General features: G+C 44.9%; 1 protein-coding gene across 1 annotated transcript in view; it reads right to left on the bottom strand.

The window, feature by feature from the left end:
- ccdc80 (coiled-coil domain containing 80) overlaps nucleotides 1-14,679 on the bottom strand; it is a 46,270-nt gene extending 31,591 nt beyond the window's left edge. Inside the window, exons 1-2 of the mRNA XM_078232620.1 lie at nucleotides 12,220-14,679; nucleotides 1,700-1,856 (exon numbers count right to left, since the gene is read on the bottom strand). Of these exons, the coding sequence (XP_078088746.1) occupies nucleotides 1,700-1,856; nucleotides 12,220-14,010 (1,948 nt within the window). The 5' untranslated portion in view covers nucleotides 14,011-14,679. The remainder of the gene's footprint in view (nucleotides 1-1,699; nucleotides 1,857-12,219) is intronic.
- Nucleotides 14,680-16,620: the final 1,941 nt, after the last annotated feature.

The following is a 16,620-nucleotide window of genomic DNA, read 5'->3' as shown; positions in this document are numbered from 1 at the left end:
TTATATTCCTACATAAAATAGGTCAGTTACATTAAAAACAGTACCTGTCATGAAGAAATGATCCTCTAAGCAACTGTGGCTGACCAGAGTCAATATTTCAGCAATAGTCTTTTTCACAAGATCTCACATACATTGGAAGTATAGCATTTGCACTCTGTTGATAGCCTGGTTAAGTGAAATGCAACAAATTGTGGCTGCTATCCTTCAGGGATATTGATAATTTAGGCCTTTTTGTTTCTGTTCCATTAAATGGAATAATAAAATGTAACCAGAGGCCACTTTAACAAGGACTGTGTCTAGCAGAACTGCACACTAGTCATCTTGAAACATACTTTAGTTTGCATTGTGTACTCAAAGTGATGTAGACCTGTGCTAAGAGCACTCAATTCCTTGCACAGCCTGACTGAGAAGGTCGTCAACCCATCAATTTGGACTAACCTGACATCAGTTTCCAGAGATGTGGCCTCCTGCAGCACCCAATCCCACTGGGTTTCCATGCAACATCAAGATGTAACTCGGATATTGCACTGTGCATCTGAATGCAGTACCCACTGTATTTGTGAGGCTCTGTGTGCAATAGTTACATGGGTTTATCACATCACTTAGGCACACAGCAAAAAATAGGGCTCTGTTGGTGCAAACTCAAATACACGGAACCTTTTTTACTTGTATACCTACATAAAATAGGTCATTTACATTTTTAAAAACCTGGCATAAACAAAATACCCGCTAAGCAAATGTAGCTGATCAGAATTCTGTAACATTTCAGCAGTATTCTTTTTCACAAGATTTCTCGTATTTTGGAAGCAGTAGAAAATTATCACCAGGAGACGAGGCTGCTTGACTTAAAAAAATGTTAAAGAGTAATTTTGTGTTTTCGGAAGTATGCAAACTGAGATATTTATCACATTTCTGTCAAATGCACTTGCATCTTTATACCTGTAATTAACAGAATTTTTTCTCTCAATTTACACCTTAAAACTTTTTCACTCAAAACTGCTCTCTAACTCAAAAAACATTGCGAGTTAAATAGCACCTCTGTTGATTGATCAGAATGTTTTTTTTCCCCTTCCTGTTCTTATATGCCCTCTGTTGTGATGCACTTTCTCACCTTTCATTTTCAGTTCTGACAATATACCCAGGGTTGATCTAGTTTGTTTCCTTTTTGAAAGGGATTTCCAGTATATTTTTCTAATTGCCTCTGCTCTTCAATTAACTTGCCCTCTCTTCACTGAGGCTCTTCCAAGGAGGGGTAGGAGTCAGATGTAGTACACCAACTGGAGCCAACATGGGGCTCCAGAAACCAATATTCTGACGCACACTGCAACCTTTTCCCAGCTTGACCGAGACCCGCACTCGCTCCCTCAGTAAACAGATTGCACGTGTGTAGCCGTGTGAAACTAGATACACACAATTGGCTCTCTGGTTTCTGTCATAACATGGAGCTTCGCTACAGCTGGGTATGTTCACAGACAAATACAACAAAGTGTCTGTGTGGCACCAAATATGAAGTGTTGTTGTAACCTTTGGAGAAACCTGTGGCAATCATTATACAGGGACACACAGGACACCACTCACAGCAATGCCATAAGTAGCGCTGGTAAAATAATGAACATGTTAAAAATCTCAGCTGTCAATCAAAAATATGGAAGAAAACAATTTCATAAGAAAAAGGGAAGAGAAAGGATGAAATACTGACCCAGCTGGTAATGATCAATTTTAATTGTGCTGTTGTTCAAAGGCCCAAAAATGTTGATTATTGAGATTTTTCTTAATGCCATTTCACAGACATGCTCCAAATACTCATCTCGTTGTTGTTCGTACATGTTGTTTTTGTCATTGGGAGAGGTGATAAGCTATGAATAAGAAAGAGAAGATCATGTTGAAAAAGTAAAATCATCTGATGTTTCAGTCTTAAGGAACACTACTTTGAATTAAATAATTTTCTAATGTAAATTACACAGCAGCTAATGCCAAACCACATTGCTTCCATCCAAACTGTAAGAAGTTCTCAAACCATATGCACAGTAATAACTTAATGGACTAGCTTGTGTTGCCACATCACTGTATTACCATCTTGCATCAAACTCTTATTAACGTCAGTGACAGCAGTGAATTTCTAAGTCTGCAGGTAGATATTTTATCACTTTTGCATCAGTGCAAAGTGGTTTTGGATATTTAGCAGAAAAAAGTGGCACTATAACACGGCAGATTAATAAACACACTGAAGCCCTGGAGCATGAGAATACTCCACTCTTGTTTCACAATGGGTCCAGTATAGTTGAAGTCTAAAACTGCAAGGAAAAGCGGCTTTGAAGGAAGAACAAAGGTGAACAATTGCCAAACTGGTAACACATATCATTGGAGATAACACACCTGAATGACTTAAATATGATCATTGTGAGAAATGGCTGAATGTTGTTAAAGTCTGAAAATCAAAAATTAAACTGTGTCTAATATTTATAGCAGGCCCTGTGAAATCTGTCAATTTAAAGAAAACTCATTTATAGATAAGATGTATTGAAATGGAATTGTTTTTAAGTGCTGTGGGTTGAAGCTGTAGATCAATATCGTTGCTGAATCGAGTAGACAGTGCTGCAATCTTTAGTTTATTTGTGACGTGATGGTGCCCGAGTGTGAGTGAAGTAAACAGCAAAGCATTATTGTAGACTAGTAGAAATGTCAATTTTAATAACAAAACTCAGTGCCTATAGTAGAAGAAAGACTTGTAGAAGAACAAGCCAGGCAATTTGAAACATGCTATTGTAGACAAAGCAGTGATAGGATATGGGCAGCAAAGAAGCTGAACTTTACTAAGTATGGACTGCTTTCCAAAATAACATTAAGAGTGTTGAGTCTGGAAGTGCCAGTAGTCTGGATGAATGTTTCAGCATCAGAAAAAGAGGATTTAGGATTGAAAGCACAGCTTACTTCAAAAGGAATGCTGGGATTGCAATAAGTGTGGTTTAGCCTGAGTCCAGTGACCTTGGAGAGGGATGAAACTGGTGGATATGGAGTTGTGATGATCTCCAATGACAATGGCTTTTCTCTCCCCAACATCCAGTTAAGGAAATTGTGCCTCATCCAAGACTGGATGTAGGATAAGCAGAGTCAGTGCAGGGTTTGAGCCAAGTGGTGGAGAAGTAGAGCTGGATGTCATCAACATATCCAGGGAAATTGGCCCTATAAATGTAGATATTGTTGCCAAAAGATAGCATGTCTGTGAGGAAAAGAAGAAAGTTTTGGTTGATTTTTGTGGGACAACTCTGCAATTTTTTGCTTTTGTACATCTAGGATAATATCCCTTTGATTTGATTTAGTAATGTTGTAGGGCCATACCAGGGAGAGAGCAGAATGGAAGACATTTTAGGGTTTTGTCAGGGCCAAGAGCATCAAGGATGGAGGTGTGGTTGATAGAGAGAAATAGAACATAGAACATAGAACAGTACAGCACAGAACAGGCCCTTCGGCCCACGATGTTGTGCCGAGCTTTATCTGAAACCAAGATCAAGCTATCCCACTCCCTATCATCCTGGTGTGCTCCATGTGCCTATCCAATAACCGCTTAAATGTTTCTAAAGTGTCTGACTCCACTATCACTGCAGGCAGTCCATTCCACACCCCAACCACTCTCTGCGTAAAGAACCTACCTCTGATATCCGTCCTGTATCTCCCACCACGAACCCTATAGTTATGCCCCCTTGTAATAGCTCCATCCACCCGAGGAAATAGTCTTTGAACGTTCACTCTATCTATCCCCTTCATCATTTTATACACCTCTAATAAGTCTCCCCTCAGCCTCCTCCGCTCCAGAGAGAACAGCCCTAGCTCCCTCAACCTTTCCTCATATGACCTACCCTCCAAACCAGGCAGCATCCTGGTAAATCTCCTCTGCACTCTTTCCAGCGCTTCCACATCCTTCTTATAGTGAGGTGACCAGAACTGCACACAATATTCCAAATGTGGTCTCACCAAGGTCCTGTACAGTTGCAGCATAACCCCACGGCTCTTAAACTCCAACCCCCTGTTAATAAAAGCTAACACACTATAGGCCTTCTTCACAGCTCTATCCACTTGACTGGCAACCTTTAGAGATCTGTGGATATGGACCCCAAGATCTCTCTGTTCCTCCACAGTCTTCAGAACCCTACCTTTGACCCTGTAATCCACATTTAAATTAGTCCTACCAAAATGAATCACCTCTCATTTATCAGGGTTAAACTCCATTTGCCATTTTTCAGCCCAGCTTTGCATCCTATCTATGTCTCTTTGCAGCCTACAACAGCCCTCCACCTCATCCACTACTCCACCAATCTTGGTGTCATCAGCAAATTTACTGATCCACCCTTCAGCCCCCTCCTCTAAGTCATTAATAAAAATCACAAAGAGCAGAGGACCAAGCACTGATCCCTGCGGCACACCGCTAGCAACCTGCCTCCAATCCGAAAATTTTCCATCGACCACCACCCTCTGTCTTCGGTCAGACAGCCAGTTACCTATCCAATCGGCCAACTTTCCCTCTATCCCACACCTCCTCACTTTCATCATAAGCCGACCATGGGGGACCTTATCAAACGCCTTACTAAAATCCATGTATATGACATCAACTGCCCTACCTTCATCAACACACTTAGTTACCTCCTCAAAAACTTCTATCAAATTTGTGAGGCACGACTTGCCCTTCACGAATCCGTGCTGACTATCTCGGATTAATCCGCATCTTTCTAAATGGTCGTAAATCCCATCCCTAAGGACCCTTTCCATCAATTTACCAACCACCGAAGTAAGACTAACCGGTCTATAATTACCAGGGTCATTTCTATTCCCTTTCTTAAACAGAGGAACAACATTCGCCATTCTCCAGTCCTCTGGCACCATCCCCGTGGACAGCGAGGACCCAAAGATCAACGCCAAAGGCTCTGCAATCTCATCCCTTGCCTCCCACAGAATCCTAGGATACATTTCATCAGGCCCAGGGGACTTATTGACCTTCAGTTTATTCAAAACTGCCAAGACATCCTCCCTCCGAACATCTATTTCCTCCAGCCTATTAGCCTGTAACACCTTCTCTTCCTCAAAAACATGGCCCCTCTCCTTGGTGAACACTGAAGAAAAGTATTCATTCATCACCTCGCCTATCTCTACTGACTCCATACACAAGTTCCCACTACTGTCCTTGACCGGCCCTAACCTCACCCTGGTCATTCTTTTATTCCTCACATAAGAGTAAAAAGCCTTGGGGTTTTCCTTGATCCGACCCGCCAAGGACTTCTCATGTCCCCTCCTAGCTCTCCTAAGCCCCTTTTTCAGCTCATTCCTTGCTAACTTGTAACCCTCAATCGAGCCATCTGAACCTTGTTTCCTCATCCCTACATAAGCTTCCCTCTTCCTTTTCACAAGACATTCCACCTCTTTTGTGAACCATGGTTCCCTCCCTCGGCCATTTCCTCCCTGCCTGACAGGAACATACCTATCAAGGACATCCAGTATTTGTTCCTTGAAAAAGTTCCACTTTTCATTAGTTCCTTTCTCTGACAGTTTCTGTTCCCAACTTATGCCCCCTAATTCTTGCCTAATCGCATCATAATTACCCCTCCCCCAATTGTAAACCTTGCCCTGCCGTCCGGCCCTATCCCTCTCCATTGCAATAACAAAAGACACCGAATTGTGGTCACTATCTCCAAATTGCTCTCCCACAACCAAATCTAACACTTAGCCCGGTTCATTTCCCAGTACCAAATCCAATGTGGCCTCACCTCTAGTCGGCCCATCCACATATTGTGTCAGGAAACCCTCCCGCACACACTGCACAAAAACTGCCCCATCCAAACTATTTGACCTACAAAGGTTCCAATCAATATTTGGAAAGTTAAAGTCCCCCATGACAACTACCCTGTGACCCCCACACATATCCATAATCTGCTTAGCAATTTCTTCCTCCACATCTCTATTACTATTTGGGGGCCTATAGTAAACTCCTAGCAACGTGACCGCTCCTTTCCTATTTCTAACTTCAGCCCATATTACCTCAGTGTGCAGATCCCCCACGAAGTGCCTTTCCGCAGCCGTTAAACTATCCTTGATTAACAATGCCACTCCTCCACCTCTTTTACCAGCTTCCCTACACTTAGTGAAACATCTATACCCCGGAACGTCCAACAACCATTCCTGTCCTTGTTCTACCCACGTCTCCGTAATGGCCACAACATCGTAGTCCCAAGTACCAATCCACGCCCCAAGTTCATCTACCTTGTTCCGGATGCTCCTTGCATTGAAGTAGACACACTTCAACCCACCTTCCTGTCTACCAGTACCCACCCTTGACCCTGATACCTTCCCCAATACCTCACCACCCTCACTGACTTCTGGACTACAACTCCCTTTCCCACTCCCCTGACAAATTAGTTTAAACCCCCCTGAAGAGCCGTAACAAATTTCCCTCCGAGGATATTGGTGCCCCTCTGGTTCAGGTGCACCCCGTCCTGTTTGTACAGGTCCCACCTTCCCCAGAACGTGTTCCAATTATCCACGTATCTGAAACCCTCCCTCCTACACCATCCCTGCAACCACATATTTAACTGCACTCTCTCCCTGTTCCTCAACTCGCTATCACGTGGTACCGGCAACGTACCAGAGATGACCACATGTTTCGTCTTGGCTCTCAGCTTCCAGCCCAGCTCCAGAAATTCCTGCTTTAAATCCCCGTCCCTTCTCTTACCTATGTCATTGGTACCAATGTGCACCACGACTTGTGACTGTTTCCCCTCCCCCTTCAGAATCTGGAAAACACGGTCTGAGACATCACGGACCTTGGCATCCAGTAGGCAACATACCATCCGTGAGTCTCTTTTGCTGCCACAGAACCTCCTATCTATCCCTCTAACTAACGAGTCCCCAATAACTATCGCCCTCCCGCTCTCCCCCTTTCCCTCCCGAGCCACAGAGACGGACACAGTGCTGGAGATCCTCTCACTGCGGCTCCCCACTGGTAATAGGTGAGCAGTTGGAAGTTTGAAGGTGTTCGTGAGCAACTTATGGAAGAGATTTTTTTTTCCAAAGGCAGGAATAGAAAGACGTGAGGCTGAAACAGGGATGAGTCATGAGGGATGCAAGAAAATGGTCAGAGATTTCTCAACTCCTGTATTCAATGTTCTGACTGATAAAACCAAGCATGCCGAATGCCTTCTTCACCACTCTGTCCACCTGTGGCTCCACTTTCAAGGAGCTATGAACATGTACCCCTAGATCTCTTTGTTCTGTAACTCTCCCCAATGCCCGACCATTAACTGACTAGGTCCTGTCCTGGTCCAATCTACCAAAATGCATTACCTCGCATTTGTCTAAATTAAACTCCATCTGCCATTCGTCAATCCTCTGGCCCAATTGATCAAGATCCCACTGCAGTTGGAGATAATCTTCCTCACTGTCCACCATGCCACCAATCTTGGTGTCATCTGCAAATTTACTAACCATGCCCCCTACATTCTCATCCAAATCATTAATATAAATGACAAATAACAGTGGACCCAGCACTGATCCTTGAGGCACACTGCTGGTCACAGGCCTCCAGTTTGAAAAACAACTCTCTACAACCACCCTCTGGCTTCTGTCAAGAAGCCAATTTTGTATCCATTTAGATACCTCACCCTGAATCCCATTAGATTTAACTTTATGCAACAACCTACCATGCAGTACCTTGTCAAAGGTCTTGCTAAAGTCCATGTAGACAACATCAACTGCACTGCCCTCATCTACCTTCTTGGTTACCCCTTCAAAAAACTCAATCAAATTTGTGAGACATCATTTTCCACTCACAAAGCCATGCTGACTGTCCCTAATCAGTCCTTGCATCTCTAAATGCCTGTAGATCCTGTCTCTCAAAATACCTTCCAACAATTTACCCACCACAGATGTGAGGTTCACTGGCCTGTTGTTCCCAGGCTTTTCCCTGCAGCCCTTCTTAAACAAAGGCACAACATTTGCCACTCTCCAATCTTCAGGCACCTCACCCGTGACTATCGATGATTCAAATATCTCGGCTAGGGGACCCGCAATTTCCTCCCTAGCCTCCCACAATGTCCTGGGATATGCCTCATCAGGTCCCGCAGATTTATCTACCTTGATGCGCTTTAAGACTTCCAGCACCTCCTTCTCTGTAATATGTACACTCCTCAAGACATCAATATTTAATTCCCCAAGTTCCCTAACATCCATGCTTTTCTCAACGGTAAATACTGATGAGAAAATATTCATTTAGGATCTCACCCATCTCTTGTGGATCCACACATAGATTACCTTGTCGGTCCTTAAAAGGTCCTCCTCTCTCCCTAGTTACTCTTTTGACCTTTATGTATTTGTAGAAGCTGTTTGAATTCTCCTTTGCCTTATCTGCCAAAACAATCTCGTGTCCCCTTTTTGCCCTCCTGATTCCTCTCTTAACTCTTCTCTTACACCCTCTATACTCTTCAAGGGACCCACTTGATCCCAGCTGCCTATGCCTGTCATATGCCTTCTTCTTCTTCTTGACCAGGGCCTCAATATCCCGAGTCATCCAGGGTTCCCGACTTCTGCCAGCCTTGCCCTTCACTCTAAGAGGAATGTGTTTACCCTGAACCCTGGTTAACACACTTTTGAAAGCATGCCACTTACGAGATGTCCCTTTTCCTTCCCACAGACTCCTCCAATTAACTTTTGAAAGTTCCTGCCTGATACCATCAAAATTGGCCTTGCCCCAATTTAGAATATTAACTTTTGGGACAGACCTATCATTCTCCATAGCTATCTTAAAACCAATAGAATTATGGTCACTGGTCCCAAAGTGATCCCTCACTAACACTTCTGTCACCTGCCCTTCCTTATTTCCCAAGAGGAGGTCAAGTTTTGCCCCCTCTCTAGTTGGGCCATCCACATACTGAATGAGAAATTCCTCCTGAATACACTCAACAAATTTCTCTCCATCCAATCCTCTAATACTATGGCTGTTCCAGTCAATGTTGGGAAAATTAAAATTTCCGACGATTACCACCCTATTTTTCTTGGAGCTATCTGTAATCTCCTTACATATTTGCTCCTCAATTTCCCACTGACTATTTGGGGGCCTATAGTACAACCCTATCAAAGTGATTTCCCCCTTCTTATTTCTCAGTTCTACCCATCTAGACTCAGTGCGCGAACCCTCGGATATATCCCCTCTCAGTACGGCCGTGATGCTTTCCCCAATCAAAAGTGCAACTCCCCCTCCTCTCTTACCTCCTGTTCTATCTTTCTTATAGCATCTGTATTCTTTGACTACCAAACTATTATATGCAGAAATATATCGAATGTGTAATGGCCATCAGTGAGATTAATATTTCCACTCGTAAATTGCAACATTGCATTTTATAAATTTTTGTTTAGCTTCATTCATGAAGAAATTTTTATTCTGTAACCAACATTTCCGCTAGTCACTCACTAAAAGTCCCAGTTATTGTAACTGTAACTGTATCCAAAGTGTTTTCATTTTCTACATCAGATATAAACATCCTGAACGTTACCATTGACCAGAAACTTAACTGGGCCAGTTACATAAATACTGTGGCTACAACAGCAAATCGGAGCTGGGAATTCTGTGGTCAGTAACCCAACTCCAGCTCTTCAAATGTGATGGAATATTCTCCACTTGCCTGGATGTGTGGATGGCACGGTGGCACAGTGGCCAGCACTTCTGCCTCACAGCATCAATGGCCCGGGTTCAATTCCCGGTTTGGAGTCTGTGCAGGCTCCGCACATTCTCCCCGTGTCTGCATGGGTTTCCTCCGGATGCTCCAGTTTCCTCCAACAGTTCGCAAGGCGTGCGGGTTAGGTGCATTGGCCATGCTAAATTCTCCCTCAGTGTACTGGAGTGTGGTTACTAGAGGGTTTTCACAGTAGCCTCATTGCAGTGTTAACATAAGCCCACTTGTGACACTGATAAATAAACTTAAACTGAGTGCAGTTCCAAAAACACTCAAAATCAAACAAAACAAAGCAGCCCATTTGATCAGTATCCCATACATGACCCTAATCATTCGCTCCCTCCACTACTGACATCTACAAGATGCACTGCAGCAACTCACCAAGCTTCATTCAACAGCACCTTCTAAACCCATGACTTTTATGACTTAGAAGGGCAAGGGCAGCAGATGCCTGGGAACACCACTGCGGACAAGTTCTCCTCCAAACCACACACCAAACAGACTTGGAGCTATACCACTGTTCATTCACTGTTACTGGGTCAAAAAGCTGGAACTCCCTTTCTAATAACACTGTTGGTATACCTACACCAGATGAACTGTAGAGATTCAAGGCGGCCACTCATCACCAGCTTCTTGAGGACAATTAGGGATGGGTAATAAATGCAGGCCTAGCCAATGGTACTCACATCCCAGGTTAAAAAACCCTCATAACCAACTGATCCCTACAATTCTATTCTGTCAATGGCCCAATCTGCACACAGATCTTGAGACCTTAGTCTGAAAAGATACAATACCTCAGCAGTAGAGATTGTAGCAAGCGTAATGTGAGGTATGTTATTTAGTTCTACTAACATTATTGAACTTTAAAATGCGTCACTTTGAGGATATTGCAGGTTTAAATCTTACTGGGCTAAACTTTCCAAAGCTACAATGTAAGAATGAGCTTATTTGATGGAACAGATATAATCTCACACATAAACTATGGGCTTTGTTTGAGCATTTCTAAGATATTGTCCTGAGAATTAATAAAGTAAAAAAGCACTACTGCTGAAATATTAAAAACGTATCTGTCTACCATTAGCAGTTCAAAGGTTAACCAGTTGGAACAACATTCGATTCAGTCTCTTAACTGTTAGCAGCTGTACAGCATGTGATGTTACATAAACAAACAATGCAAGGAATGTATTCCGAAATGTAACCTTTCAAATATAGTGTGCTGGTGCACCAGCATTGATCTTTACAACTATGAAAGACTTTATGAATGTGGCAGACATCAATTAAGTTCCAATATTACCTCTTTCTTTCCAGTGAGAGAACAATTGTAACACCTTCCCTTTTTACTCTATCATCATCTCTTGGCAGGTTTAATTTGCGTTCTGCAGCACAGACTATTAGCTGACAATTATAATTTTTGATATTCTTGTAGTGCATTACCAGATTACCAAGCAACAAAAAGTGTACTGGCAGTAATGACCTGGGGAAATGTCAACCCCAAGTTGCTATTTATTGAATTGTCAAATCTTAACAATCTGAGGGGGTACATTTTCTAAAGGCAAGAAAAATATTATATACCAAAATGTTGTGCATCTTTTACATTTTCTGAGTTGTTGGGAGGTTAGGTAGAAATGGATGGAGACTGTCCCTGTTGGTGACATTGTGGAATGGTCCAACAGGGAGGGGAGACTTCATTTTGTTTGGCACCCAGTAACTTAGAAAAAAAATGCATATGTATTTTGGCAAGTCATCATTTATCTGTAAAAAAATATATACTAAAGTATTTTGAATTTAAAAAATACTCCATTAACTAGCTCTTCCAAAATTAATTGAAGTTTTGGCCAGTTAAGCTATTAGAAACCAATCAGCATAATATGAACCAAGGCACTGGTGACATTTATTTCAACTTAATAGCTACAGGTCCTGTAACATCTACAGCTGGGGCAGCGCGGTGGTACAATGGTTAGCACTGCTGCCTCACAGTGTCAGGGACCCAGGTTCGATTCCCGGCTTGAGTCACTGTCTGTGCAGAGTCTGCAAGCTCTGCCCGTGTCTGCATGGGTTTCCTCCGGGTACTCCGGTTTCCTCCCACAGTCTGAAAAATGTGCTGGTTAGGTGCATTGGCCATGCTAAATTCTCCCTCAGTGTACCCGAACGGGGCTGGAGTGTGGCGACTCGGGGATTGTCACAGTGACGTCATTGCAGTGTTGTTAACATTTGCCTACTTGTGACACTAATAAATAAACGCTATTACCTAAATATTGTATCTTCATATGAGCACTTTTAAGTGTGTGAGTACTCTATAAGTGTGTGAGCAGTCTTACAACAAACATCATGCTTTAGTGACCAGTTTTGGTTGTGAGCCTGCCAAACACTAACAGTGTGTTCTGAAATGTGTTATTACTCTGATCAAATGCCACTGTGTCACATGGATGTAATGTCCTTTTGGTGAAAAAGTACAACTGCTTTTCCTAGCCAGGACCAAATGTCTTTAACCGTTTGGAACACTTACTATTAGACGTCGTCTGTTTTCAAAGTAGCTGAGAATAGATGCCAATGTCTTTGGGCTTCCTGGAATCTGTTTAGGCTGCTTGAAGAAACCTTTCTTGGTTGCCTTCTTTGGTTTCTTGTGATTGGTTTCCTTTAAGAGTTTAATTTTTGGCACAGGTTTGACTTTCTTGCCTGCTTTGTCTTTCTTCAGAGGCCTCTTCTTCCTCTTCTCATTCTTGACTGGTTTCCCATGCTTGTTCTGCTCTTTCCCTCTTTTCTGAGGAACATGCGGCATTTCAACTCCCTGCCCAGTGTTTGTAGATGAGGTTTTCTCAGGGTCAAATTTATCCTCGTATTCATTGGTGAGGATTTTATTATTTGTAGTTTTGGATTTTGATGGGTTAACTTTGGTGGGCTTGCGTAGGGTTAGTGTCACCACTGGACCCTTCTGCCGATAGTTCCCCTCTTTCTTGTCTGTCCGGTTGTACTTGTGACGGGTTGTCTGTTCTTTTGTGTAATCTGGACTGGCTGTCGTGGACTGAGGAGTGGGCGCCGGAGGATAGAAGCGGAGGGTTTTTGAGGAGTTATTTGTGTGAGATTTGCTGCCATAGGTTTTGCTCACTGCCCGATGCCTATCTCTATATGTGCCATCCCGTGCTACTGGGGAGTCAGGTTTGGCTGTTGGCTTTGTTGGAGTTTGAGCAACAACTGCTGGCTTGTGGAACTTCGGTAGGGATGGTAACAATATTACCCGGGATCTGGTAGAGAGTGAGGTGCCAGCTTGTTTCTCATTAGCGGATGATACTGTTGTGGTGCTAGCTGTGGTAGGGGGCATGGTAGTTGGTCTTGTGGTGCTGGCAGTTGTTGTGGTGGGCACTACGGTTGCCCTAACTATTCTCGAGCCTCCATGTGTGTTCAGGGATATCCTAAAAGGCTTTCTAATGATAACCTTTTTCTTCTTCTCCGACACTTTTTCTTCCCTCGTCTCCTTTGGACTCAGCACCTCAATATTCTCATTCTTTGGGGTGGGCCTGGGCTCTTCCTCCTTCTTCTTGTCTGGCACACTGGATCCGACCACCTGCCCTTCTAACCCAGCCTGCTTACACTTCTGTACAAAGCCTTTCTGCCTCAGCCTCTCGATTTTCCTAATGGGACCCTGGTCAATCACTTCGTACATTGCCTCCAGCCTCACTGGGTAAGGGTAGGTCTCTTCCAGCTGGAGGTTTTTCTTGAGGAGGACCATGCTGAATTTCCCCTTCTCCAGCTTCAAGAAGTCCAACAGCTTGAGGACCGTCCTGGCGTCCAGAGCTTCCTCCAAGATCTTGCCCTCGCTGGTGATCTTCCTGACCTTGCCAGCCTCCTCTCCTTCCTGGTGGAACAGGACCAGTTGGTAGATGTGCCTCTCGGCTAACTCGCAGTACACATCGTCCTTCAGCAGGCTGAGCATCAGGCGGTAGTAGCCATCCGAGGCGTGCGGGGCGGAGATGACCCAGAGCCTCTGCTTGCCGGCCAGCCCGGCCAGCAGGCTGGGGGTGGCCGAGGCCGGGACGCGGACCCTGCGGCTCCTGGCCGTGTCCCGGACCATCCCGGAGCGGGGGGCGCCCCCTTCTCGGATCCTCCTGCCTCTGATGGGGGAGAGGGGCCGGGAGAGCCTCCGGCGCCCCGGAGCGGGGCTCACTGACCCATTGAGCAGCCTGGGCAGCCGGAGCTGCCTCCTGCCCCCCAGCCTCTGCGTTTCCGAGGGCTGCACGGAGTCACACAGCAAACAACACAGCAGCACCAAGACAAGGAGCAACAGCCCAGTCCCCTTCATATTCCCTGCCAATTCCACTCGCTTCGCCTCTTCTTCCTTTACAGCACACACACCACCAACATTGAGTTGGGATAGAGTTACTGTGGGGTGAGCAAGCTCTCTCTGCAACGGGACATCCGACCAGCTTCCTTGTTGCAGACAGCACCGTGGACTGTGCTTTTCAGAAAAAGGATCAGGCAAGTTATCAGCCTCTGGTCAAAAACCCTTCTGCAAACGCTGCTCTCTCGCTGCTGCTATTCCGGGCCACACATACATAAAAATATCAATATTCTTCCAAGGATTTGCTCCAGTTCTTTCAAGCAGAATGCGAGGAGTGTGTGGGGTTAATCATTTCCCCCGCAGCCCCAGGGGAGGTTAGCACTCCCTCTGTGCAGTTGGTCCCGGTGTGGACACTCGGACACTTGTGTACATTTCTTTCCGGAAGGCGAGTGTTTCAAAGTAGGCGATTCTTGGAGAGAGAGGAAGAGCAGGGAAGTGCCCCCTGGTTTTGTTCAGCCACCCTTCGGGGAGAGTTTGAAGCGGTACGGAATGGGGAGGGACAGCAAGGGATCCCAGGGAGGGAACCGGATTGAAATTCCTCCCTTTCTTTGGATGTGAGTTTGATCATGGGAGGGGAGACGGACTGGGCTGAGGACAGCCGCCACTCACAATGCACTGAATCACCCACTCAAACTGCAGGCTTCAGTCAATTAGCAGCAGCGCCTCCTCCCCCTTTTACACACAAGGCTGCAGCTTCCAACCTGCAAACACTAGTCACAAATCAACTCTTCCCGGGGTCCTCTCCCCCCCAGCACTGGGCAGCACCTGACACACACCAGCCCACACATGTGCTGGCCTTCATTTCATCTCAGGTTTAAAGCATCATTAATTCGTTAGCACTGGAAATACTTTTTAAAAATCCCTGTCTATCTTTGTCCTGCGCGACTGCAATCTGAAATTGATGCTGGTGTAATATGGTCGCTGTGCATGTACCTACACCACATGGTCTGCAGCAGTTCAAAAGATAGTTCCCCACCATCTTCTCAATGATGGGCAATAAATGCTGGCCCCGCCAGCGACGGCCACATCTTGTGAAAGAATAAAAATTCCTTTCTGTGCACCATGTCATTTTGCATTCATTGTCCATCCTTTGGTCCTTTAGTCTCCGTGACCAAGCCACTGTTCAATATATGGCAAAAGGGATCCAGCTTCAATAAGCAGGTGGCACAGTGGTTAACGCCGCTGCCTCAAAGCGCTGGGGACCCGGGTTGGATTCCTGGTTTGGGTCACTATATGGAGTTTGCACGTTCTCCCCGTGTCTGCGAGGGTTTCCTCCCACAGTCCAAAGATGTGTGGGTTAGGTAGGTTGGCTAAATTGTCCCTTGGTGTCAGGGGGACCAAATGGCACTGTACCGTTCTATGAGCTAGGGCCATTAGTTTTCACTTAGTCTCTCCAACAGATCTATTACGCATGGAGTAATTTTACAACTAACCTTTTCAACATCACCATGACAGAAATAAGTTTCCTCTCCCGCTGGAAAGGCAAATCTTCACAGCACTGACCCCTGGTTTGCTGCGGAGCTGACAGCAGGATGATCCCCTGTTCAACTATATCATTCACTACATCAGACTCACCAACTGTTTTATTTTGGTACTGACAATGAGTAATTTCTGAGGTAAAAATATTTCTGTGTAGTGATAGAGTCACAGTTTTACAGCATGGAAAGAGGCCCATCACATCCATGCCAGCCATCAAGCACCTGTCTATTCAAATCCTATTTTCCAGCACTTGGTCTGTAGCCCTGTATGCTATAACGTTTCAAGTGCTCGTCTAAATGCTCCTTTAGTGTTGTGAGGGTTCCCAACTCTTTCAGGCTGTGAGTTCCAGATTCCCAACACCCTCTGGTTGAAAAGGTTTTTCTGCAAATCCCCTCTAAATCTCTTGCTCCCCGCATTAAATTTATGCCCCCTGGCTATTGACCCTTCCACTAAGGGAAAAGTTTCTTCCTACTACTCTATCATGTCCCCCATAATTTTGTAGACCTTGTGAGGTTCCCCCTCAGCTTTCTCTGCTTTAAGGAAAACAGGAAAGGATGTCCCGAGGCATGGTACATTGGGGTGACCATGCAGACGCTAGGACAATGGATGAATGAACACCGCTCGACAATCACCAGGCAAGAGTGTTCTCTTCATGTTGGGGAACACTTCAGCGGTCACGGGCATTCGGCCTCTGATCTTCAGGTAAGCGTTCTCCAAGGCGGCCTTCATGACACACGACAGCGCAGAGTCGCTGAGCAGAGACTGATAGCCAAGTTCCGCACACACGAGGACAGCCTCAACCGGAATTTTGGGTTCATGTCACACTATCTGTAACCCCCATGACTTGCCTGGGCTTGCAAAATCTCACTAACTGTCCTCTCTGGAGACAATACACATCTCACTAACTGTCCTCTCTGGAGACAATACACATCTCTTTAACCTGTGCTTAACGCTCTCTCCACTCACATTGTCTGTACCTTTAAGACTTGATTACCTGTAAAGACTCGCATTCCAAACATTATTTTGTAAACTGCGTTTGTGTCTTTATATGCCCTGTTTGTGAATAGAACTCCCACTCACCTGACGAAGGGG

The sequence above is a fragment of the Mustelus asterias genome, chromosome 17 (genome assembly GCF_964213995.1).
Source record: "Mustelus asterias chromosome 17, sMusAst1.hap1.1, whole genome shotgun sequence".
Taxonomy (NCBI): domain Eukaryota; kingdom Metazoa; phylum Chordata; class Chondrichthyes; order Carcharhiniformes; family Triakidae; genus Mustelus; species Mustelus asterias.
Note: the sequence above shows the minus strand (reverse complement) of the source record. Positions and strands in the feature narration are given on the sequence as shown.